Source organism: Cervus canadensis, chromosome 20, assembly GCF_019320065.1.
Source record: "Cervus canadensis isolate Bull #8, Minnesota chromosome 20, ASM1932006v1, whole genome shotgun sequence".
In the NCBI taxonomy this organism is placed as follows: Eukaryota; Metazoa; Chordata; class Mammalia; order Artiodactyla; family Cervidae; genus Cervus; species Cervus canadensis.
The window spans coordinates 38,821,693-38,849,395 of record NC_057405.1 but is presented as its reverse complement, the minus strand read 5'-3'; the positions used below and the strand labels follow the sequence as shown (position 1 = coordinate 38,849,395).

At 41.8% G+C, this 27,703-nt stretch overlaps 1 protein-coding gene across 4 annotated transcripts in view; it reads left to right on the top strand.

The window, feature by feature from the left end:
• Positions 1-27,331, top strand: part of NKAIN2 (sodium/potassium transporting ATPase interacting 2) — a 1,112,863-nt gene extending 1,085,532 nt beyond the window's left edge. For 2 of the 4 annotated variants that reach the window (XM_043439576.1, XM_043439577.1), the window contains 3 exons: positions 945-1,005; positions 20,517-20,598; positions 24,917-27,331. In XM_043439576.1, coding sequence (XP_043295511.1) covers positions 945-1,005; positions 20,517-20,598; positions 24,917-24,926 — 153 coding nt within the window. In that variant the 3' untranslated portion in view covers positions 24,927-27,331. Of the gene's footprint in view, positions 1-944; positions 1,006-20,516; positions 20,642-21,215; positions 21,305-24,916 lie in introns of all 4 variants that reach the window. The other 2 variants (XR_006263983.1, XM_043439579.1) reach the window with 2 other exon arrangements.
• Positions 27,332-27,703: the final 372 nt, after the last annotated feature.

Below are 27,703 nucleotides of genomic sequence, written 5' to 3'. Positions count from 1 at the left end.
AGGACGGTAGCCTTTTTTCCAAGGTTCCCTTCCCGGATGCCAAATACTCAGCAGATCAATGCCTGTCTGAAATGTCATTGTGAATAATGTTCATCACTATCCTGAGCGTATGCTTTTTAGGATTCCTCCAGACTGGAATATTTGGGGGGGGGGTGGATTTTTTCCACATTATCAGGAAATTAGTTTCCTTCCTTCCACCAGTGCTCATTATTTGACTCAATAATTATATGAAGGAATACAAAACTATGACATCTGAGGGGATATACATCAAGAGCTTTGCTGTGCTCCTTCACAGATACTTGTTTCAGTGAGCAAAGGCTTCCCTGACTACAGGGACCTCTGTTGCGTGCTTCGGTAAGGATGCTCTGATGTGTGCGATCCCAGTTCAGTGCATACAGGTTATCTATCCTGTTGCTCTTCTGTAGCACGTCACCTTAATTATACCTGGTATATTGTGTTCCTGGTCTTGGTTCCTGAAACTGGTCTAAACAAGTTTTACTTACAAAGTGTTCATGCAACTTTCCATGGAATCTCCTCAATATTTTTCCCTCGAAATATTTTTTCTGTTAGTCAGCAAGAATCCAATTTTAGAATCTTAAGCTCTGGGCTAATGAAAAGTGAATTAGAAGTTGATTGGCACAAACGCAAATGTTAATCCATTAATGAATGACCACAGTTCTTTTTCAAGACCTAAAATAATTTGTTGTAGATTGCCTGGCAATTAACAAATCTCATACGTGAATGCAGAACAAAGGAAAACAGAGTAATGTAATCACTTGTAAGGCACATTATATGAATTCACACTGGAATCTGGAACCAGTCTGATGAACCATTTTGGAACACCAATCTAGTCAAAACTGCCTGCCTTTGAAAAGTCACTGCCCCAGTGAGGTCCAGTACTGTTGCCTTTGCCTCATGTCTAAAGCATCTTTATTTTGTTTCAGCTGGCAGGGTTCATCTACGCCTGTTATGTTGTGAAATGTATAACTGAAGAAGAGGACAGCTGTAAGTACAAAAGCTCTATCCCCTTTCTTTCAAGTTCAGAGCATCTTCTGTACTGCCTCTTACCTAGACTGCCTACTTCTCAGATGATACCCCTTAACACATCGTTAGAACCAGGGACTAAGCCCTTTGTACACATCAGGGTAAAGTGTTTTTCATTAAAGTATCCAGCATACAGATAACTAATGGGCGTCACCCAGGACTACAAATCACAACAATCAACAATTTGCAATAGTTTCAAAAATTCTCATAAGAACCAACTTCCAATTAATTCAAGAAATCATGAAACCAAATGTTGATATTTCCTTTTTGTTTCTGTGTGTGTGCTAAGTTGCTTCAGCCATGTCCAACTCTTTGCAACCCTGTGAATTTAGCCCACCAGGCTCCTCTGTCCATGGGGATTCTCCAGGCAAGAACACTGGACTGGGTTGCCACGCCCTCCTCCAGGGGATCTTCCCAACCCAGGGATCGAAGCCACATCTCTTATGTCTCCTGCATGGGCAGGCAGGTTCTTTACCACTAGCACCACCTAGGAAGCCCAGTTTTGTTGCTATAATTTGATACAAAAGGCGAGAATGTTACCTCAGAGTCTCAGCATTTAGCACTACTGCTTAATTCAAAGTATAGATGGCAGGGCCCTCTCACAAGCCTTGAAGTGGTTCCACTGTCCTCTACTCCTCTGAAAATTGGCAAATAGAAGGTTTCACTCTTCCTTGCCCCCACTTAGGATCTGAAAGAGAACTGGAAAAAGTACTTCAGTGATCTCTGGGTTCTTGCCCACACAGCTATATTTACTCTGAGGAAAAAATCAGAGTTGGGGATCATTTTTCTGGGTTTTCGAAAATGTTCATAATGACTGGGGTATTGAGACAGTGGGGAGAAAGATGACAATCCACTGCTGTGTTATAGGATGATCCAAGGAAAATGCTCAGAGAAACATGTGTTTCTTCTTCACTTTCCAATCATACTAGAAAGAAGGAGGCTGTATCAGATGTTTCATTTAGAGAACACACGTTCTCAATCATACTTGCACATGATGTAAAATCAGGACTACACAGTGCATAGTTTATATTATGCTGTGTGCAAAAGGAAATGATAGTCATTTACAAATAAGCATTTGTAAAATACTCTTCAATGTGTGAGGTGCTATGTCAGTCTTTGGATGTTTTTAGATGAATGATATGCAGTCTTTTACCTCTAGGAATTAAGGATTTTGTAGGGGGAAAAAACATGTGAACAAATAAGTGTAATAAAACTCTGTACAGTGTGTAGTGTAGGGAGATAGAATAGGAATCAGGAATGACTTCATAGAGAAGAATTCTCTTGAGTTCCGTCTTGGAAAATAAATATTTGTTAGGTAGCTGATGTGGGAGTCAGGTGATCCCAGGCAAAAGGTGAAAAAGCATCAAGACATATCACAGCCTGCCATGCTGGGGGCAGAGGAGCCAGGATAATGACTGAATTACACCCTGTGCTAGAAGTGGGCACCCAGAGATGATTGGAATATCAAGCAGATGAGACAGCAGAAAAATGGTTATGACAAAGTAAGGAGTCTGGACTTTATTTTGTATAGCATCATGGCAAATCAATTGGCAATTAATAGAAAGAGAATAGCATAATCAGAAATGCACTTTGCAAAACATATGAAGGAAAGACTTGGATGGGTGCATCAAGATTAAGGAAAGGGAGACAAATTAGGACACCGTGACAAGGACTGAGGTGAGAAGATGAGGGTCTGGCCTAAGACCAGTGATGGAGAGGGAAAGGATACGTATCTTATTAAACATAAAGATAATACTCAATGATGGGCTAAAAAGAGATTGATGGATTTCTGTGTTTCTGACATGAGTGAACAGGTAGATGGAAATGTCAGTTGAGGAAACTAGAACAGGAATCCCAGGGAACTCTTTTAGGGAATTCGTCCCCAAGTCAAGTTTTGGTCAAAGCCATATAAATGCAAGGGGATGTGAAGTTACAAGTATCTTTTGGAAGACAATGCGTATCTTTAAAACATCTGAAAAACTTTTTCATAATGCTTATTCTTTATATATATTTTGACCACAGCTCCTTATTTAGACAATTCACAACTTCTTTTTTTTTTATTGGAATATAATTGCTTTAAATGTTGTATTAGTTTCTGCTGCACAATGAAGTGAATCAGCTCTGTGTGTGTGTGTGTGTGTGTGTGTGTGTGTGTGTGTGGACTGACTCCCCCCACATCCCACCCACATGGGTCACCACACAGCATCGAGCTGAGCTGTCTATACAGTAGGTTCCCACCAGCTGTCTGTTTTACACATGGCATCGAACATACATAAATCCCATCTCCCAACGCATACCCCCACTGCGTCCACCCATTCATTCTGCCTGTGTCTCTATTCCCCCCTTGCAAACAGGTTCATCAGAACCATTTTTCTAGATTCCACATATAATCATTAGTACACAATATTTGTTTTTCTTTCTGACATACTTCACTCAACTTAAGTGCCTATATTAATCCAAAATGCAAGCAGCCTTATCATAGATAATTTTTCTACTTGTGGTCTTTTTGCTTAGTGAGTAAGATATAAACTACTTTGTTTTATATTCAAGTAGTCTCATGTTTATCTTGGACATTCATGGGACCACTGAACAACCTGGAAGAGGACGCTGATTTGGGCCAGTTCTCTGTCCAGTTAGGTTTGTTTACTTGTGGTCACTCACACACAACTATGGGTATTTGTTGAGTAAAATGCTTTAGATTGATATTTCCCATGCATTATCATTATCTTGATCGCATATCTTCCAATGCTCAAGGGCAAAAAAAGGTTGCAATTTCTATCTCATTTTTTGGTAGTTATAAAGAAAATGACTTGGAGCCTTTAAAAATATTCTGGCTTGATGAAGGTAAAATACCCACATATACACACACACACACAAACACTGGAAGTCCTGAGATATGAGGCAACTGTAATGAATATACAAAGAGAGAAGGGATCTGTGTGTGACTGTCCTTACCTGCTATGGGGGATTTGCAATGAAACATCCTGATGGGAGCGATTCCTAAGGGTCTCGCAAGGAACAGAGGACAGTTTGGGTTCTGTAGCTGGTGCTGGGACTGGACTGTACAGGTAAGAGCCTAATCATGCACCTGGGAGACTGAAGTATCCATGACATCAGGCGGATACTGACCAGTCTGTCCTCAGTTTTAATATCTGAGGCTCAGCAGCAATTGCAGCCAGAGAGCCTCAGAAGGACCAACGTCTAGGGAGCTACGGTGAGGGTCCAGGCTCCATGACCAAAGCCTCAAGACTCCACAAAATAGAATGAACCATCGCTGAACTAAAGGGAGTCACTGCAGGCACACCGAACACCGAAGATGCTCTTCCTTATTTCTCCTTTTAAACGGTATCTTATGCACTTCTCTGGAGGCCAGTTTGATAAATATTTATCTAGATACTTTAATGCAAAGTTGTTGTTATTTTCCCCAATGAGAACCCGAGGCCTTGAAGCTGACATCTCTGACCCTTCGGCGATCTACGCCGGAGCCCGAGCCTGGCAGGCCGGCTGGCGGTGCCAACTCACAGGACACCACCGCCATCTGCTGAGCCTGCCAGGGATGACGACCGCCCTGGGGCAGAGCTTTCAAATAGGAAGATGTGGCACTTCCGCCCCGGTGGACCAGCCCCCTAGGGCTGCAGTGACAAAAATGTAACAGACCGGGCGGCTCAACCAGCAGATACCTACCTTCTCACAGCTCTGGAGGCTAGAAGTCCAAGACCAAGGTGTTGGCAGGGTTGGTTTGCCCTGAAGGCTCTCTCCTTGGCTTGCAGAAGGCTGAATTCACTCTCTCCTAGGCTGGCAGAAGGCTGAATTCTCGCATCGTTCCCAGATGCCCCCTTTTCTCTGTCTGTGAATATGCCCAGGGCTCTTCCTATGCTTTAAGGGCACCAGCTTTATCAAATGAGGGCCACACATCCTTACGGCCTTTTTAACCTTGTGATGTGATAGTCGCTGGGTCCTGTCCGACTTTTTGTGACCTACGGTAGCCCGCCAGGGACCTTTCTCACCTTAATTACCTCTTTGAAGGCCCCTCTCCAAATACAATCACCTAGGGGGTTAGGCCTTTAAAAGATACATCTGGAAGGGGACACCATTCAGTCCGAACATCCCATATCTAAAGATTAAACACACACACACAGAGGCACACAGCATGAGGCTGTGGGCGGTTTGAAAACGCCCACTGGGAAGAGAGTGGGGCGAGCTTCGGCTCACCGCGCCTCAAAAGCCCGGGGGTCAGAGGCCCCAGGCGGCGACGGCGGCCTCCCCGCCCCGGCTGCCCGCCAGCAGGCAGGGGTTCTGGTCGGTGTCTCCTGCCTGGGGTAGGGGCGCTCTGCCTTCAGAGGAGAAGCTCCTGGCCAGAAACCTGGGACCTGACGCTTGAACCTTACCTGCCTGGGGCAACCATCACAACAGACTTTCCTACATTTGTTCGTGAAAAGGCAGCGGTATGTCTTAGGAGAAAATTCTTTTCTCCAGGGGAGTGGTCGCCCCTCACTGGGCTGTCTCTGGGGTTGGGCTCTTCACTTTATCATGTGTTGCCAACCAGGCTGTTTTCCTTACAACCTCCAGTGTTTTCCATGCCTCTCTCATTCTCTTTGACAATATTCTGTGAAAGAAATCAAAGGTTCCGAGACTTCTGGTCTGGTGCCTTTTATTATACTTGTAACTCTTCTCTCCCTTAATCTTCAGCTTCTCTGCACCAGAGTCCGATGTCCACTTACAATGATAGAACTAAGAACTTATCTGTTATGTTAGTGCTGCTAGATGTGACAATTAAAAGGAAAACATACAGCTGTGGAAAATATCACTGATCCACAATAGGAGAGAAAAAAAAAAAAGCCAACATGATTTCTAAATTTTTATTATGTGTTCTTCTAAACCTTTGCCTTAATAGTTAAACTAGAACTAAAACATCAGTCCTCTGGAAAATGGATCCATTTTTCTAAGTGCGTGCTAAGTCACTTCAGTCGTGTCTGACTCTTTGTGACCCCGTGGACTGTAGCCTGCCAGAATCCTCTGTCCACGGGATTCTCCAGGCAAGAATACTGGAGAGGTTGCCATTTCCTCCTCCAGGGGAATCTTCCTGACCCAGGGAGCAAACCTGCGTCTCTTCCGTCTCTTGCTTTGACAGGCGGGTTCTTTACCACTAGCGCCACCTGGGAAGGCGACATTTTTCTAAGTACTCACTATCTTTTCTAAAAGAGATTCGATGTGTTTGCAAATGTTATTAAATATTCAAATCATCCGGGAAAATATGCAGAATGCCATTTTTAAATATCCTAAGGGGGCTTATTTTGAAAAAATATTAAAAAATTAATTCTAGATATTTAAACTTGTAAATACACATGTGCATGAACCTACCAACCAAGCACAGATGCATAAAATCCTGTCCTGAATTCTCCAAAACAAACTGGCCTTGGGATAAAAGTCATAATCAATTTATGGAACCTTTCATTTGAAAAGCAAACCACAGGAAATTATTCACTTCTCTGAGGCTAATAATTTTCTGTTATTTTTGTTTGATTTTTCTTCTAAAGCCTGCTGGCCTACACTTCTGTGTATTGAACTCTGTTCTGCATGCTTTGATCATTTTTCTAGTTTGACAGGATCCCTGAGTTGGGATACTGTTCTTTGAGCACAAGGACACGCTCTCCCACCTCTGAGGGTGGGTAGAGGTGGCAAGGGAGGAGTACTCATCCATTAAAAAAAAATTGGTTCTTTCTGTTTATAAAGAGGTGTAAGTTACTGCAGAATGTAGAGAACCTACAGATGAAAGAAAAAGAAAGAATGATTTCACAATTTCAAATTCTGGTTCTCAGTTAACATTTGGGCATATGTCTCCTTTCTTCCTATCTTTTTCTGTCTCTCTATCTGGTTGTCAGGGCCATTTTATACATTCTGCTTGGTAACCTCAGCTTTCTTTCTTATTATTTATAAATCATTCACCAAATGTAACCCAAGGGGTAGGCAATTAGCAGTTCAAAAAAGGTGCGAAGTTCCTGAGTGCCAGGTTGACGGGTAGAGTTATGAGAATGATTTGCCTATTTTACTTCATAAATATCATACTCAAACAGTCAAATCAAAGTATATTATTGTTTTCTTTACAACATTTGTTTTGCAATTCTAAAGGTGACTGACTGAAGTAATCTTGTTCATATCTGCCTGCCTACCACAAAACCAAAATGTGTCGCCTCTCTCCTCATCTCTGAACAGAATCACTCATTATTAGGGTCTGGAGCCCCAGACTTCGGATGCTACTAACCTCTAGCTAGTGCTCTGCAGAGCCACAGAGGGGCCAGAGTAGAAGCTGTCACTTTGCTCCTTCCCCAACCTTCCAGAGCAGGAGCGCTGCATTTGTTAAATTTTACAACTCCTGATTTGGCTTCAGACTTCTTATGAGCTAAGAACACTGCAGAGTTCGAAATGATGAAAACTACTGCCTACTGCTCTATTTCAACACTTTAATTTTATAGACCCATAAAGATTAAACAACTTCCCCAAGGTCACCGAGCATTATCAGTGAACTTCTGACATCACACAGGACATACTGACTCCCTCAGGGGAAGACAGTGTTCGGGGATGTCACTGCGGACCACACCTATCTTGACCACTGCTATAGCCTCAGCATCTAACCTATCCCTCAATAAGTATATAGGAAATAAACGAATCAACCAATTAGCTCTCCACTAACATCTCCTGGACTATATGGAAACTCCGAAGAAATGTGACACTTTGGTAGACCCCAGTTTATTCTAAGCAAAAGAATAATGAATAATAAAGCAACTTTCCTCATTTTCTACAAATGGAAGAAAGCTGGGGTGGCGGGGTGGGGGGGAGATAAGCTGCCATAAGTAAAAACAAAAGGCAGACCAGATGATCAACACCTGAAACAAATCCATACACATGTGCGTCTGTCAGTAACAATGTGAGCTCCTGTCGGTGACAGCAGCCCTCCCTAACTGTGAGACAATTTTTACATTAAGTCTCCCGAAATGAGTACTGGTCTTATCAGCCAGCTGTTAAATTGCTCCCTCTTGTGGTCACGGAAGAGAAAACACAAGCGCTTTATTTTGAAATTTGGATATTCAGGTCCAATTCCCAAGAAGAGCAGAACTAAAGAATGTGCTAACCATCGGACAATTGCACTCATCTCCCATGCTAGTAAGGTCATGCTTAAAATCTTGCATGCTAGGCTTCAGCGTTTCACAAACCAAGAACTTCCAGACTGCGTTTGGAAGTCCAAACCTGGCTTAAAGCTGGGTTTAAAAAAGGCAGAGGAACCAGAGATCAAATTGCCAACATTCACTGGATCACAGAGAAAGCAAGGGAATTCCAGATAAATATCTACCTCTGTATCATAAACTATGCTAAAGCCTTTGACTTGTGGATCATGACAAACTGTGGAAAACTCCTAAAGAGATGAGAATACCAGACCGTCTTAGCTGTCTCCTGAGAAACCTGTATGTGGGTCAAGAAGCAACAGTTAGAACCCAGTATGGAACAACTGATCATTCAGGATTGAGAAAGGAGAACGACAGGACCATCTGCTGTCACCGTGTTTATTTAACCTATACGCTGAGCACATCATGAGAAATGCCGGGCTGGAGGAGTTACAAGCTGGAATCAAGATAGGAAACATCAACAGCCTCCGATATGCAGACAATACCACTCTAGGCAGAAAGCGAAGAGGAACTAACGGCCTCTCGATGAGGGTGAAGGAGGAGAGTTCATGAGCCAGCTTAAAACTAAATATTAAAAAACTAAGATCATGGCATCTAGACCCATTAATTCATGACAAATAGGGGGAAAAGTGGAAGTAGTGACAGATTTCCTCTTCTTGGTCTCTAAAATCGCTGCAGATGGTGACTGCACAATGAAATCAGAAGACAATTGCTTCTCAGCAGGAAAGCTATGACAAACCTAGACACTGGGTTGAAAAGTAGAGACATTACTCTGCCGACAAAGGTCCATGTGGTCAAGACTATATAGTCTTCCCAGTGGCCATGTATGGTTGTGAGAGCTGGACTGTAAAGAAGGGAGAATGTCAAAGAGCACCAAAGAATTGATGCCTTCAAACTGCGGTGCTGGAGAAAACTCCTGAGAGTCCCTTGGGCAGCAAGGAGATCAAACCAGCCAATCTTAAGAGAAATCAACCCCAAATACTCAGTGGAAGGACTGAAGCTGAAGGTGAAGCTGCAGTATTTTGGTCACCTGACGCGAACAGCCAACTCACTGGAAAAGTCCCTGATGCTGGGAAAGATTGAGGGCAGAAGGAGAAGAGGGCATCAGAGAATGAGATGGCTAGATGGCATCACCAATGCAATGAACATGAACTTGGGCAAACTCTGGGAGATGCTGAGGAACAGGGAGGCCTGGCGTGCTGCTGTCCGTGAGGCCACAGAGTCGGACATGACGGGCGACTGAACAACGAAAATTCAGGTCCAAGTTGAGTCTTCTTTAACAACTTCTTCTCATTTTCTCCCTCTTCTCTTAGCGGCTACTCCATTAAACTTCATAGCTTTTTATACACAAACACACACACATATACATGCATACTAGGATCATCCTTAAAGAAATCTAATGTTCCCAAGGGAATCCCCGGAGGCTCAGCGGTAAAGAATCTGTCTGCCAACGCAGGAGACGCAGGAAACACCAGTTGCATCCCTGGGTCAAGAAGATCCCCTGGAGAAGGAAATGGCAAACCACTCCAATATCCAATATTCTTGCCTGGGAAATTCCATGGACAGAGGCACCTGGCAGGCTACGTTCCACAGGGTCGCAGGGAGTCAGACACGGACACAACTGAGTGAATGAGCATGTACACAGGTTCCCAAGTCAAAAATATGGGGGAAGAAATTGATTCATTCTCTATCCTTTGTTGATTTGAAGCAATCAGGCCCAAGTTTGTAAAGAGTCAATGTTGAGGTAACAATATTCAGACCAGCAAAGGAGGCACTTTAATTGGGGTGTAATAAAGGAGGTATGTGATGCAGAAAACCAACATGATGCAGTAGATAAATAATATCCAAGTTGTTTTAACCCGCCTCAATGGAAAAGAAAGCCAGCGCTTGTGAAAGGCAGCAGAAGTGGTGATATTTACAGAAAGGATTAAAAGAAACATCTCCCAATTGTGATTATTTTGCCCCTTCCCATCCACTAACACGTGTTCTGTACCCGTTTCCTCACCATCTCTCTCTTTACTCACATTGATAATGACATGAGAAGGAAAGCAGTTAAGTGGCAAAAAAATAGGATGCTTTCAGCGCCAACATACATGCTCACAAATAAAGTAGATGGGATCCTTTAGTCCTGTCTTGAAAGAACAAATGAGAAGAAGACAAAGAGCTGGCACAGGAAACAGACGTCTAAGAGCCCTCCAACGCTGAGACGTGCCGAGAAAGAAGATGGTACATTCAAAGTTAGTCTTTTGATAAAGGATGCTGGCAGCTGCCAAATTCATTAGGACCAGTTTTGCTTTACCAGTGGCAACGGCATCTAATAGGAATAGAAGGCCAGGCTTGGCTATCTCCTTCTTAACAGCAGGAGGACTAAAAGCACTGCCTCTCTAAAGACAAGACGGCCACCAGGTATGCGGAACGAAAACATCTGAGCAGAGCTGCCTTACGCAGAGCAGTTAAAGAGCGCCTTGTAAATAAGCAGCACAGGGCAAACCCTCAATCCTGCGTGACATTTAAACGAGGCAGCAGAGAGTCAGGCAGTCCTCCACGTGGATGGGTTGGCATTGTGTGGCAGGGAGTGAAGGAGAAACAAACTTAAAACTCACAGGAGGTGAGGTTTGTTTAAATAATAGAAAGTAATTAGGCTGAAGACAAAAATCAGTGATGGCATTTCATAATTACAATTAATTTAAAGGTTAATTTCCTTTGGTGCTAAAACCTTTATTTAAAACATTTACCAGGAAAGGAAATGAGGATGTTACTATCAAGAGGCGTAGAGTGCTTCTGGGAATCCATGCCTATTATCACTGGAAAATTAGGTTAGGCCCAAAGTGGGAATTTCAATTCATTTCTGTGTATAATAGATGGCGGTCTGGCCTCGGAGTCAGCAGGGCTGCCTTAGGGCAGAGCGAGATTTGCATTTTTTGTTTGTTTGTTTGTTTAGGGGATTAATTGCAAATGTTTCCCACAAAGAATCCTGGTTTATACATGAACAATCCTGACACAAAAAGAAAACTGGATATGGATTGCTGCCTTTGTAACTAATGGAGTTGATGCGAAAGGAATTCCCAAGAGCACAGAGGCAAAGGGATGCACAGTCACTCATCCATATACCTTCATCACGGAAATAAACTGAAAGGGGACGACAGCACTTCTGTGGGCTCCAAGCCCGTCCACCCTATTTTTCTCTCCCAGCTCCCACTTTTTTCCATCACTCTGTTCCCCAAGTGGGAACGGTCATGTCTCGAGTCTCAGGTTCCAGCAGACCCTATTCCTCAGTTCATCTCCTTAGAAACTTGCTCAGTAAAATTGAGGCATAACAGCAGCAACAGCCAGAGGGGGAACAACTCCTTCACACCAATTTTTCCCACTCGTGATGTCTTCACAGGTTAGTTCATTTTAAATGCTCTACTGCTATTATCAGTATGTAAAACAATCCCACAAAGATGGAATCGTGCAGATCATAGCGCACTGAACAATATTAGCAATCACCTGCTTTAATCCCCTGATTTTACAGCTGAGGAAAGGAAGGACTTGCTCCAGGGCCATCATTTAGAGGCGGTGCTGGGAGCCGAACTTGCCGCCCGGGGCCAGGTATATTTTATACATCACTTCACCAGGAAACCAGACACAGTTTCTTCTGACACGTTTGTCGAGTAGCCGCTCCACGTGGGAGGCTGTGCGTTAGTCACTAGGGGTGAAACAGACGCTGTCTTTGCCTCCATGATGCCTACAACCCAGCACACGATTCACACGAGGAAACACACCAAAGTACGATGAGTGTTCAGATAAGGAGAGTGGGGATGGGAGGACTTACCCCAGTGGTACCTCATCCAGTTAAGAGGACTAGGAAATTCTTCCCTGAAGAAATGACGTCCCCACTGAAACCTAAAGGATACATCAGAGGGATGTGCAGAACTTAACAGAAATAGATGTGCCTTTTCTTAAAAGGATAACTTTTTCACCCCTATTGACCAAATGGACACCATAATTCACACAGGAATCATCTTATGTGTTTTTAATGAACCCCACATGGAAAATCTAGTTTCACCTATCCCAAATACCTAGAGTATTATTAGAGTGACCACTGAACATCCTCGTACCTGAGACTGCTATCATTGTTCTATAAAGATGATTAATTTAGGTTTAGCCCTCCTTTCTGGAGGCTGAAAAATAATGCAAAAATTGTGTAACCAAAAAGTACAAGGGGAGAAACAGTTCTCTCCTAAGGATTTTAGCATTCATGCTTTATTTTTCATTTCCCTAAATATGGATACATCAATGTCCCACACCCTAATTAAAACCTGCATTTAAGTGGGCTGTGCCTTCTAAATATATCCCAGATGTCAGCTGTGAAGACATAGCCAATCATGTCTAACTAGCTTGCCTAGAGCTTGTAATAACTGCTCTCTCCAATTCCGACTGAAAGACACGTCAGATATAATTGAAAGCCATTCTCTAAGGGAAGAACAAAACAGAGACCGGTGTATCTAATCCACCCAAATGCCACAGCACAAAGTGACGCCAGCAACCTTGAAAACAAAGGTCATTTTATCCCACTCTGCACGTGATTCCACATCTATTCAAAGTATTAAATCTATCAAATCAAAGTATTAAAACTATCTGAATACACAGTTTTCTGACTCTAGCTATACAGTTTCTTGACCGTCTCACTTAACCACCTTTGTCACGACTCACTTCACCACCTACCCCCGTAGTTCCCTTCACCAAGGAGACTCATTTGGATCACCTTCACTGTGGAGGAAGAAGGCGTCTCTAAAAATCACCAGTTCCAACACTCCCTGCCTGACTGTAAACTCCCAGTTTTACTCCTTTGTTCTCCTGCCTCCCTCCTGGAGGACTCTGTCTTCATCTTTATCTAGGAGCTTCCCTCCATTGGAAGTTTTGTTTCTTTCTACTCATCATCTCGCTCCCGGATGCACAAGAACAGTGATGCTCTTACAGTCACCCTTGGTTTCCGTCCTTGTGTTCTCCTCCATCAGGCGTGGATTTCCAATATCCTTGCCTGATGCAGCTCAGATGCAGTGTCTCTACTTCTAATCCAGGGCTGGCTGCCGCACAACAGCTGGGGAGAGCCCCTAAGCCCACCTGGGGGCTCCCTCTTCCCAGCACAGTTCTCACTCCTCTCCCCCATGGTGACCCAGTCACCATGCGACCTGCTTCAAACCCTTCCAAGTACCTTACGCCTCGTACCCAAACCCGAGAAAAACCACAGCTACCAGACATCAACTCGTCCCATTTCCCCTCTGAACCTCGAGGGGTCTCCATACCAGCAATTATCCTTCTGTCTCCTAGAGAAGTGAAAGTGCTGGTCACTCAGTTGTGTCCGGCTCTTTGTGGTCTTACGGACTGTAGCCCTCCGGGCTCCTCCATCCATGGGATTCTCCAGGCAAGAATACTGGAGTGGGTTGCCATTTCCTTCTCCAGGGCATCTTCCCAACCCAGGGATCGAACCCAGGTCTCCTGCATTACAGGGAGATTCTTTACCATCTGAGCCATGTCTTCTTGAAACCCCGCCCACATCTGAGAGGAATGGTTAAGCCTTTCTTCTCCAAAGCTATGCTTCTACCTAGCCCTGGCCTCATTCCCTCAGCCCAATCCAGGAGACAAGCTCTTGGAGTCTTCACTCTCACTCACTCCACTCGAAATTTCCTTTTCCCTACTCATGGGTCAAAGCCTCACAGACCACAAACCGAGTCAGGTCCAGCCTCTCTCCATCCTTTAGAATAAGATACAAGGTGATTTCCAAAAATATTTGAAAAATGGAAACCCAGTTCTAGGTAGTTTTTTTTTTTTTAATATATACAATGTCTTTCCTTGTTTTCTACAATATGTCACATGGGTTACTACTATCACTTGCCAGACTATAGATAACCAACCAAGTGAACATGTGAAGGGTTTCCATAAACCTACCTCAGCTTCTTCCGATGACTTACACACTTACATCATTCCACATAAACTTCCAGTAAATTCTAACACCAAGTTCTCTTCTCTGACCCTTACTTATCTCCATCTACTTTCCTGGCCTGAAAAACTCTCATCCTTTCAGTAAAGAAACTAAACATATAAAGCAGAGTTTGAATCATTCTTTTTGTATAAATCCCTTGCTAAAAGAGATGAGACCCCAAATCTACCTGCAGTGTATCCATAAAATATGTGCATCTAGTTGTAACCCTGTGAAGTTGGAATTGTTTTCTCTCCACTTCACAGAGGAAGAAAGTCAGGCTCAGAGCAGTCGTGACCTGCTTGTGGGTACAATGGTAGTAAGAAGGGAAGGCATGGCTGAGCCCAGGTCTTCTGACCCCCAAGCCCTCAGTCTTTCCACTACTTCACACTTTCCCTGTGATGCAGCCAGTGGTGGCATTAGACTATTAGAAGATGATTCAACAGCAAGACCCTCAGCAGAAAACCAACATGTGTTTCTTCAAATTTCACCTAAGGTACTGGCCACACTGAGAATCAGCAAAAATAGGCAAAAGTGAAAAGACAAAACAGTTTATCAAGTGGAAATGTGTATTGCATTTTCATTAAGTTTTTAGAACCAACAGCTTAAAGTAGTTACTCAAATGATCTCTAAAGAAATATTTCATTTGTATTTTTCATATACTTAAATGTGTCTACCGAGTTAAAACACTGAAGATCTGACTGTGATACAACTAAGAGAGAAACATGGAAAACACAACCCTAAGACCCTGAGGAAAGGTTATTTTCTGAACAAGGTTAGGAAGTGAAGCATCTGCTGTGATTTAGCTAATAAGTCTCATTTCATTCAATACATGTTTCACCTGCTGGAAGCTCTCTCTAGTATCACGCTTTAGTGACTTTTCGGGCAACGGTGGCATAAAGCACCCCTACCTACAAAGGACTCTGCTTTCCTAATCAGAAAAAATAAAAAATAGTTTCACGTCCACTCAGAGATGTACATCCAGACTGAGTGCATCCAGCTCACAGAAGAAGCCGAATTGCTGCCTCCAAGTAAGTCTGCGTGGGAGGAACAGGGGGTTTTTGGACTTGGACTGTGGATGGTTATGCTCTGAAATTCCTTTTGTGCCACTGGAGATAAGTACCCTTGGAATCCTTACCTGCAGAGATAATGGATTTACAATCTATTTTCATAGGCCCATGGAAATTCTTTAACATCTTTCAATGAGTGCTTCCAAATATTTAGGCTTAGCTTTCTGTGAGCTGCCTTTAAAAATTTCCCCCCCATGGTACTTTCCAGCTCTATCTCCAAACGAGTGTGTTGACTAGTGGCTTTTGTCATGAATAACCAAGGTACAATTTTATATTACAATACCACCCTGCCAACATGTGTTTTTAAAAAGCAGCGTTAGGTTGGCTGAGCTCAGTGCTCACGATTAAAAGGTTTAAATAAAAGGGAAGCTCACAACAGGGGACATATTTGATTGAAGAATATTCCAACAAAAAGCATTTTTCTCTTACTTGGTAATTTCTAAATTCCACTATTATTAATGTTATCAAATCATAGTTATTAAACTGATATGGCACTTTACTAATTTAAAATAACTGGGCATCCCTGTGCCTCCACAGGTCAGTAGATAAAAACACACCCATACTGCAGATAGGAAAACTAAGGCAAAGAAAAAATCAACTGCAAAGAAAATAACATTCCTGAGTTGTTTCAAGAGAACCAAAAGCAAACTGCTCCAAACAAGTACAAATTTCCTCTTATTCTGTCACCTTCTACCCAGTCATGTACCTCTATTTAGAATGCTATGAACTTGCCAGAAAGAAACCAATATTTTCTCTGCCAGTTATCAACATTTTTGCAACATTTGATAGCAGTTATCAATGGATGATCCCTCTCACCCTAGTTATGTTGATGCTAAAGCAAGTCCTAGCTTTCTTCCTTCCGTTCATATCAACCAAAGAAACTAGAATGGTGCCTTCCTTTCATTGATATCCAAAAGATTTCTTTTGTCTCACAGGATCCAAGCAATTGCTGACATTCTAGATCTTCTATAAAAGGTCTCTTAATTATCATTCAAGGCCTTCTGAAGAAAGGGTAAATGCACTTAAATTTCACTTAGAAATTTTACCAGCATCTTCCATGCTTAAATCACCTGTTTTTTTTTTTTTCAAAACAACCTAAAGACTTTATTCAGTAAATATGGCTTCCATGAGCCAGACGCTGTTCCGGGTTCTGGGGCCACTGTAATAAACAGTAAATATCATGCAGCTTGCATTACCGTGCTGAGATCAACAACAAAAAAAGTAGATTCATAATATGTCAGGTGGAGATAGGTTTCAATGAAACACAATAAAGCTGAATGAAGAAAAAGAAAATTCACCTCTACAGTCCCAGCAAGTCTCCAATTTGTCTCCCACCAATTACAATTATAGTTCCCATTTCCCAAATGTTTTCTGGTCTTTGCTGCTCATATATGCCACTTACATACTACATTTTCTAATGAAGCCAAACACAAACTCCCTTCTCTCAATTCTTTTTGTTCTGTTAAAGGCAGCAACACCCTCCTAGCAACAAATTTTGAGCTATAAGCCAAACATCTAGTTGCTGTTATTTGCTCACTAAGTCATGTCTGACTCCTTTGCAACCCCATGGACTGTAGCCCAGCAGGCTCTTCTGTCCATGGAATTCTCCAGGCCAGAATACTGCAGTGGGTAGCCTTTCCCTTCTCCAGGGGATCTTCCCAATCCAGGGATTGAACCCAGGTCTCCTGCATCAAGGCAGATTCTTTACCATCCGAGCCACCAGGGAAGCCCTATAGTCCTATAGTTGTTCCAAATTAAACACTTCCTTTCTCCCACACTGCACAGTTTAGAAGAATTATAAAGAAAGTCCTGAATTCTTAAGGGTTTTTAGTTTTCTTCTTCCACACCACAAGTCTCACCCAGGGCTCTACACCCCTCATTTTATCCTCACACTAATAATATAAGTGTCATAATTCTTGTGTAAGAGAAGTTAAGTGATTTGTCTAAGGTCACACAGCTGGAAAGTGGTCAAAGCAGTATTTGAATCCTGATCCTTCTAACATCAGATCTCTGTTCTTCTCATTACACTCTAGACCTCCATATCATGGTTTCAGTTACCTCCAATCAACTGCAGCCTGAAAAAATTAAACAGAATAAACAATTCCTAAGTGTTAACTTCTGAGCCATTCTGAGTACTGTGATGCAATTTCACACCATCCTGCTCTGTACCTCCAATAACATAAATCAGCACTTTGGCTAGCATATTCATGCTGTGTACGCTACCTATCCATTGGTACCAGGAGAAAAAAAAAGCAATGTATTGTGTAGATACAGGGTTCAACACTATTCATGGTTCAAGAGTCCATTAAGGACCTTGAACTGTATTCTGTGGATAAGGAAGGACTGTTGTTGTCTGACTCCAAAAGAGAAAGTCTGCCTCAGTAAAAGGGTTTTCATGGTTAAAAAAAAAAAAAGAGAGAGAGAGAGATTAAATCATAAGAGGACATAGAGGCACCTTCAAAGCATACGACTGACTGAAAGAAATAAATCAGAAAAGGCTAGAAACGAAAGGAGTCCAGGTATATGACATTCTAGAAAAGGCAGGTTGACTCAACAGCTTGGGGCTGGGACCATTTGGAGATACCTATCTGGGTGTTGATGCTGACTGTCATCTGGGACCTCAGCCACCCTGCTAGCCAAAATCATATCCAAGGGTCCTTTGTTGATCTCTGCATGTGGGCTAGTTTGGCCTTCCCAGTTGGGGCATGAGAGAGCAAGAGCATCCTGAAGAGATGCTCTTCAGGAGCATCCCTGAAGAACAAAGGGAAGTGCATGACATTTACTGGAGACAGTAGAAAGATCAATGCGTGCTAGAGTTTAGGGGAGAGGGAGGGATTAAAAGGGCTTCCCGGGTGGCTCAGAGGGTGAAGAGTCTGCCTGCAGTGTGGGAAACCTGGCTTTGAACCCTGGGTCAGGAAGATCCCTGGGTCGGGAAGAGTCCCTGGAGAAGGAAATGGCAATCCGTTCCAGTATTCTTGCCTGGAGAATCCCATGGACAGAGGAGTCTGGTTGGCTACGGTCCATTGAATCGCCAAGAGTCAGACAGGACTGAAGCAACTCAGCATGCATGCAATGCAGAGATTAAAAAGGCAGAACACAGAAGATTTTTAGGGCAGTGAAACTACTCTGTATGATATCAAAATTGTGGATACATGTCATTACAAATCTGTCGAAACCTACAGAATTTAAAACCAAAGTGAACCCCAACGCAAACTCTGGCCTTTGAGTGATAAGGATGCGTCAAGGTAGGTTCATCAGCTGTAACGAGCGCACCCCGCTGGTGTGGGATGCTGAGAGTGGGGAGGCCGTGCACGTATCAGGGGCGGGGTAGGGCACGACCCTCAGTACTTCTCAGCTTTGCTGTGGACCTAAACTGCTCTAAAAAATAAAATGTTTTTTAAAAATAAAAAGATTTTCCCACTAAACAGACATCATGGACTTTATGTCACTTGTTCCAATTTCTACCTGTAACACTTAGGATATTAAAAAGAGAATAAAAACTAGCCAAACTTAAACCAGAGGAATAAGGTATTAGAAAAAAGTAAAGATATCCTCAAACATCTTAATTCAGTTTCTAGGTTCCTCTCTTTCTCCTTCCTGTCATCTGTCTTGTCGGCCTTTTTGTTGTTCTGCCTCTTTTGGCCCCACCACACGACCTCCAGGTCCAGGAATGAAAAAGCAAAAGCAAAAAAAGGTTTTCACAGCACTCTTCGTGTGAATATGTGCTGTTACAGTTACCATCGCTTGCAAAATGTAGTGGTATAAGACAACAGTGATTACACTCGGGGACTGTGGGCTAAGAATCCAGACAAGGCACCATGAGGACAGCTGGTCTGTAACCCTCAATGTCAGAGGCCTCAGCTGGGGAGACTCCAACACTGGCTTGACTCAGCAGCTTGCGGCTGGGATCATTTGGAGGCACGTGTCTGGGTGTTGACGCTGACCGTCAGCTGGGACCTCAGCCACCCTGTTCGCCAAAATCATATCCAAGGGTCCTTTGTTGATCTCTCCACGTGGGCTAGTTTGCCCTTCCCAGTTTGGGCCTGATGGCTGTGTTCCAAAAGAGCATCCCTGAAGAACAAAGGGAAGGAAGTGCGTGACAGTTTTTTGATTTAGCCTTAGGAGTCATGGAGTGTCACTTCTACCACACTCCGTGGGTCCACATGGCCACAAAGTTCTACCCACGTTCAACAGGAAGGGATAAAGACCCAAACCACAGGACAGGCTGAGTGTCCAGATTACACTGTAAGCAGATACGGAATTCAGGAGATCTTGTTGCAGCGATTTTTGATAATGTAATCTACCGTAGTAACTCTTGTTATATCTCATTGTATCTCAAATATCTAGGTGTGTATTGCATTTAAATGTGGCTTTTTTTGCTTATAAATATGTTTAATGCTTTTATAATGCAGTAAAATTCACATAATATAAAACATACTATTTTCACCATGTTTAACTGTACAGTTCAGTGGCACTAAGGACATTCACACTGTTGTGCAACTCTCATGATCGTCCATCTCCCGAATTTTTTACCTTCCTAAAATGAACCTCTGTCCCCATTAAGCATGGACTCCCCATCCATTCCCCCCTCCCCACCCCACCCCACCCCGCCATCCCTGGCATCTATCAATGTACTTTCTGACTCTTTGAACTTGACTGTTCTAGGTATGTTCTATAATATGTCTGCACCAAATGTAAATCTGATGCATCTGAATCCTTGGCTAGAATTTCTTCCATATCTTTATTTCTGACTCTGTTTTGAGATTACGAGCCATGTAATGGCAGGGACAGCCGTGCTGAGCTAATTTACATGACCTCCATCACAGCACCTTGTACCTGACAATCAGGATATAATATTATTACTAATAATAATTGCTGATAGATACATGCACTTGAGCTATCGTCATTTTTTTAGCATTTGCAATGTGTTACAGAAAATCTCCACACTAACCACAAAGACATATAGCATCTTAATTGTGCAAGTGAATTTTATTGCTCCAATTAGGTCTTGGTTGCTTCAAAGGAGTATATAATTTCTTCTCCCAAGCTAATAGATTCGTGTAAAGCAATAACTGAATCTCACAGTTGGGGGTGGGGGAATCACTGCCTTGAAGGAACTATCTTTTTGTCTCCACAATTAGCTACTTCTGGTTTAATAGATTATTAAAGGGTTTATATTAGTAATCTGTGTAAGACCTTGAACATGAGTATGTGTCTCTTCTGAAAAGTTGACTAATTATAGCAACTGTCCCTTTCCAGTTGATTTCATAGGTGGCTTTGACTCTTACGGCTATCAGGGGCCTCAGAAGACATCTCATTTACAGCTGCAGCCGATGTACATGTGAGTGGTTTACTTTGGCAGTGTTCTTCTGGGATACTAAAAGGTGATTAGGCAAACGTTATTGTCGCACAAAAGAGGTGGCATGTGGCTGTCCTTCAGTCATGACTTACCTCCAATCCTTCCTCCTCTGTTAATGTTGTTTTGACTGAGATAGCTCTAATAACGTTTTGTTCATAAGTTTTACACAATTTATCAGGAAAGCCATCTCTAAATTTACTTTTAAAAGTATTCTTACATGTGTGTCAACTACATAGCTAAAAAGTCAATATAATATATAATTTCCTTGAATTACCCAAAAGTTGCCTATTTTGAAGATGATGTAACATTGTAGATAGTTGTACGTAACTATATGTAAAAGCTGTATGTCCCGATTTTCCCAGTACAGTCATAGTTCACATGCGTTGTTCTGGTATACTTATCACCAGCACTCCCTATGAGACTTATAAGTGTTCTCTTTTGGATGATAAATGATGTAATAATACTCTTTAGCATTTTTTTCTGGTGTGAAAAGTGAAAATGAAACCAGGGTATTAAGACTTAAACTTATCAGACCCTTTACTCTAGCACTCAAGAGAGCAGACATACAATCGGAGCCTGATTTTTATATCTGTGTTTAGGCAAATTCCCTTGGATAACAACTGATAACAAATTCTATATATCAGCATCAGGTGATATGCTGAATTGCAAGCGAAGATCAAAATAGAAAGTAAGATTCCAATTCGTTTCAAAACGTGAGCTTCTCTCTTTGAAGATACGTGTTTGTTGTCGTTGTCCTCCGCCATTCAGTCATTTTACCTTTTAATATTGTTAGTGTGTAGGATGATAAACACATTTGGGGGAGTATTTCTCCTCCAGAGAGATTAAAGTAAGCCTTATACATCCCCTTTTAAGCTTCTTTTCACAAAGGGAATGATCTGTGCATCACGCTGCATTTTGTGTGTGTCTCTTGTAGTTCCCCCAAAGCATTCAGAAAACCACTCACAAAACAGACTTTATCAAGTTCAGAAGTCAGCCAATACTATATGTCATTCAAAGCATCCCTTCTGTAAACAGGATATCACACAACCCCTCTTTTACATTCCCAAAACCACTGCCCTAATTCAGCTATTCATTAGCTGAGTTTTCCAGTCTCTTTATTCTATAGCCCCTATCCCATTCTTCTATGTAACCGTCAATTTAATCTTCTTACTAATTGTGTTGTCCAATTGTGTTAGGCCTTTGCCCAAAAACCATCAAAAAACTCCTTACTGCCTACTAAACAAAAAGTCCAAAATCCATACCAGAACTTGCAGTTCTACTATGACCCAGCCCCAAAATTTTATGGAAATATTGTCTCTGCTCTTCAACTTAAAAACCTCTGAGTCTCAACTGTGTGCAGATAATGCTGGGAGACACCAGGAAAATGCAATGATTTCACATTTTACGATGGCTGCAAACTGCTTCCTGACCTCACCCTCTACTGAGGGCACACATACTCTGATGTCTCCCCTTATCTACTTTTAACAGCCCAGCTGAAACTCTTGCCATCCGCAAACATGACGTGTATTTTTTTCAGCTGTCCATGCTATTCTCTTGACACCAAATGTCTTTTCCCAAATTTCACTTTTCAAATCCCACTCTCCTTCAAATTGTATCTTAAAATGTGCTTCCTTTATGAAACATTTCTAAATCTTTTTCCTTTGATATTTCTTTTTGCTCCTTCCCCATAATATAGTTGTATTTCTCTTTATACCATAAGATTCCCAGCCTCCCAGAAGATTTGATAGCTTAAATAAGAAATAAATCCTTTATATTCTTTACCATTCTTCTCGATATTATATCAATAATATACCCTTGTGTAAAGTGTTCTATTAAAAACTAAAAGCAAAGCAGTAAGAGGCAGTGGTTAAGATGAGCTATGGAAGGCAGACTGCATGCGATACAATTCTTTATGACCTTGGACCTGTAACTTTATTTGAATAACTTTATTCTCACCAAGCCTGAAAATGAAAGTGTTAGTCACTCAGTCATGTCCAACTCTTTGTGACCCCATAGACTGTAGCCAGCCAGGCTCCTCTGTCCATGGAATTCTCTAGAGAAGAATACTGGAGTGGGTTGCCATTCCCTTCTCCAGGGGATCTTCCCTACCCAGGGATCAAACCTGGGTCTCTGCACTGCAGGCAGATTCTTTACCATCTGACCCATCAGGGCCTAAGTTTCCTCAACTGCAAAACAGAGACAATAGCATATGTGCTTCATACAGCTGCTCTGAATTAATATAAAACAATGCTTGTAGAGAATTACAACAGAGGACATGTCACATACAAGACACTTAATAGTTGTAGGAACAAGGCTTATGTTAACCAATATTACTCATGAAAAGACTTCATCAACTCAAATTAACATACATTGTATTTTCATTCCCAAAAGGTTTCCTCAGTAAACAATGTATCACATCTTATCAGCCCCAGTAACATGTAACAATATGCTTGTGCTTAAAAGTAGACCATAACATCTTTAAGTCCTGCAATTTCTTGCTTCTAACAATATCACACATTTTTATCACATAACATTACACTGTGCTGGTCAGTATGAATGATCAATAAAGATGATCAAAATATAATAAATTGGATACAATCATTATTTAAGGATAAGCTCTGATAATAACATAAGAATGCTAATTATATGTAATCAAGAATATACTTTCAAACCAGGCATTTATAATTCTGTTTTCTTTAAAGAGAGGACTCTTCAAATTTAATGTCCAGAATGAAATTCCTTGAAGACAGAAACGTCTCATGATTTTATTAAATACTTTTAGTGGCAAACCAAAAGTAATAAAAATGTTATTTTTTTCCCTTACTGCCTGAAAATGGTTAAATTACATCAGAGTCTTCAAGTCCCACTGCTCATGAAATAAATGTTTAACAAATCACCAGTCAAAATACTACTACCATCACTTCTACAAAGCATCCCCGAGCAGACCTCAAGTACTAGAACACTAAGCTTTTATTTTACAGATGAGGAAACTGGATGAAAGGAAAGAAAAACCCAGGTCACACGTCTTGTGAGTTATGCAGCCCCAGTTACCAGGCAGTTTTCCTGACCCCTTAGTTTTGTTTTGTTTTGTTTTTTTTCCAAATTCTTATGTGGACTGTGAGTTTGCCCTGACATTTCATTCCCTGGTTTTAAATTCATTTATCTCTACTTCCTCACACTAACGTAGCCGCCATAGTTCCATACCTGCCTGCATCCTCCCGTTAGTGCGTTCCCTTATATTCCATTTTGGTTTCACATTATGTGGTGTTGAATGAAGAGCTTTCCAACTGTGTAGCCCTCAAAAACAATCATTGGAGAGTCACTGCCTATTAAAACCCCAGGAAAAACAAACCGATTCACGCATAAACTCCATTCCCTGCTGGGAGGCAGAGACCTGAGCCTGCCCGTGTCTTTGTCCAGTGCAGTGGACCTTCTCCTGTCAGCCTGCCATAAACAAATCTCAGAAAGTAAGAGTAATTTAGCATCATGGGCCAGTTCAAGCACCCCCATGATATTACATAGCAATGGAAATAAAAGCAATTCCTTAGAAGGAAAATAGATGCTTAAAAGCAATGCGCAATTTTAGCTGTGGGGTTTCCACTATACCCAGCAAATCTTCAGTGGCTCAGAGCCTGGACAAGGCTTTGGAAACACTGCCCCTAACTGACCTCCATTCATAGCTGTGTTTTAGCTTCTGCAGTCAATGAATAAACAGTCTTCTTCTTAAAAAGTTAGGTTGGGTCAATATTCTTGATGTATAATTCTTTGGATTATCTATAATCCATCTAAAAGGGAAAAGTTTTCATTAATTTTTCTCTTACAGTTTGGAGGACTCTTTGAAACCAATAACAGCTATGAAGTTGCTGCGCTTAACATTCCGATGTCTGCAGGTTAATTTTCCAACAGTGTAGCTGCTTTGACTACCACTGACCTATGTGCGGAAGCAGGTCCAGATCTATTGGGCTCCCTGCGGCATAAATGTGGGAGTATCCCACGCAGGATCAGGCCACCATTTGAAACCACTGCATTCTTTTTGGCAGCCTAACTATACAGCAAAACATATTCATTTACCCCCAGAAAATGGATTTTAAATTACCATAGCTGGCCTCTCTATCTAAAAGGTTGCACTGAGGAAAAAGTTGAGAGGAGGAACACTGTCTATTTAAAGCACAATTTGGGCTTTGGACTTTTTTTTTGGGGGGGGGGGGGGCGGGCAGGTTTACTCTTGTGCTCAGAGAGGTGAGAAAAGGGTATGAGCTCTGACCCTTGATTAAAAAACATCTTTTTTTCTCTCTCTCAGGTCAAAATAACACAAATGGCTTCAATACATCAGCTCCTGGACCTTTCAAAGAACTTGTTTTGCGGTGGCCTCCTGCATTTTTTGAAGAGCAAGAAGCAACGAAGTTTAATACATACTAACAAAACATAAAGCCTCCACATGCACTGGGAGGGACACGCGCACACACACACACACGCACACACCGGCACACACCAATTCTCCCTGGCCTCATCTTTCTATCTGAAACAGACAAACACGCAGGACGCGCCCCTCGTGGATTTCCTGAATGCAGGCTGCTTTCTCCCAGGGCTTTGCAAAGTTCACAAGGAAACGCGTTGGCGCCCTCTGCTGGCCGTCACTAACTCCTCTACAGCCCAGCCGGGCGGCCTCTGCCGGCTGCGAAGTCATCCGGGGCACGGTCTGCCCTCCATATGTCTTGATAGCACCAGGGCTATGTAGGCAATGTAATTGCAAAAACACACACACAAACATGCCATGATGACCTTGTAGCCGAAGTCTGAAGTGGCAGGTGTTTGCCCTAAAGGCTGTACCGTACATACTTGCCTTAACCCACCTAAGTTGTGCGCCTGAGAGTCCTCAGTGCAGACATCCCCAAGTCACCTCCTTTAGGCTAACACACTGCTGTTAATTCCGAATGAGTTCAAGTCTGTATGCGTGTCATGTCAAGAAACAGGACTACATAGTTCAGCAGCTCCAGTGTGTCTGTGTATGAAAACTGCCAACTGTCAGCCAAGTGCTTTTACCATTGAGCCTCCATGGTGGCCAAAAAGAGACAAGTAACAGTAACAAAGTAATAATCGTCATCTTTATAATTCTTCAACAAGGTCTTCTGAGGGGGTTGGGTGGGACAAAGCAAAACATATTAATCTACTAAACTCATTAATCTACGGGGAAGCAGAGAACAGAAATGGCTTAACTCACTGATTTTATTTATTGCACTCTAGGTGCTTTTATAAGTATCTACAAATGTCTTTTACTAACACAGAAACAGCTGTGGATTTCTATCAACAGAGGCCAACTGAATATGTATTAGCTATGTTTACTCTTTTATATCTAATTCAAATGGAAGCCCCTATGTAGATGAACTTTTTTTCCTAACTTGAGCGTACGAGATTATTTTTTGGGTGGGTGGGGGGAACAATAGTTACCTTGGTGAAATATTTGACATCTCTTTGTGGTAATTGGGGGATCTGTTGTGTGTTAGAGTGTATTTTAATCCTCCTGTATTATTGTGGCAGAAAAACTGTGCTGTTAATGTAGTTGGCAACAAGATGCCTTTGGAAACTTAATAGTAGGTCAATGTGTTTATGGAATATTCTGAATTCCTAGGAAATTTTGTTCTATATATTCAAGCATTATTTGATTTTCATTAGTGAAAAACATAATTAGCTCAGGCTTGTCAGGAACTCAGATGAGTCATTTTCTTTTTGATCCACCTGAGACACTAAAATCAATTTTTTAGGACTATTAATAATACACCATCTTTAAATGCAGTGAAATTTGGACTTGAAAAGTTATAAATTGGCATGGAGCAACTTTTTCTCTTGGTTTCTATGAAGTTTCAGTTACTGGGTTAACCTACTTTGAATGTTAGCCCATCCAAAGCTACATAAACCAGTCCCATTACTGTGTCTGCATGGATGTCTGTGATCTACACACATATGCATTTGAAGATAACAAAGGAACAAAGGTTACTAGTAGAACATAAACTACAAAAAAAATAGTTCCAGCACTTGTGCTTGAATTTTCTCAGTGGTTTGTATGTTTGTCCATATATACATGCATAAAATATATAGTCACAAATATGTCAGTGAAACCTCATATGATGATTTTATAGTGACATGCATGTTTAATGTATGAGAAAAATATTTACCAATGTATCATCCTTTGATTCTTAAAATAGAAATACTACACATGCCAGAAATTATTCTAATGTGACTATTAACATGAGGTTTCACTGTACATTCACGCTGTGATGAGATTCCACCCTTCTAAGACATGTATATGGATAGAGATTTAAATGCACAGAGAACAAAACCCTCATATTCCTGCTTTACGTTGCAGCCAAGTTACCATCTAATCACTATGATCATCACCACCAAAATTTTCAAAACCAGTTGTTGACTACTAAACAGGAATCAGTGAACAGGGAGCACAGTAGTGTGATTCTATCTGGAGAAACATCTAAGGTGTACAGCTGTATCCTCCTCAAAATCCGGTGAAGAATGCTATTTTTCTAGGCTGAGCTTTTGTTATAAACCTAATATTCAGAAGGCAAGAGTTACAATCCTGATGTGTCTTTCTTTCTTTTGCATTTGTTAATTATGAATGTATTTTTAACAGAGTGATTTTTTTGACTTACTAGTGTAATTTGCATTTTAAAAATAAATGGAAAAACCACCAAGTTTCTGGGCCATCCCTGGAAGTCCATGTTCCTTCTCAAAGTGTATCTGATGATGTCACGGACAGAGAAACCCCATTCCAGTGGCATGGAAGCAGGGCTGATGTTCCACACTGTGTGGCAGTAAGAAGGGATTGCCAGGTCTTGGCACCATTTCAGCTCAGTCACAGGTAACATGCACTTTCATTATCTCCTGACACTAAGGGTTCTTTTACAAGCCCTTCTGGAACAGACTTGCTGTTTATTTGGAGAACTTTTTTTTTGTCCCTCCTCTATTTGGAATTTAGAGTTAGCATCCAGCTAACAGCTGGATTATAGAGCACTATATTTAAAAGCCCTTACATTAACATAGGTAGGGTTTTTCATTTTTACATGTCAAATTATTT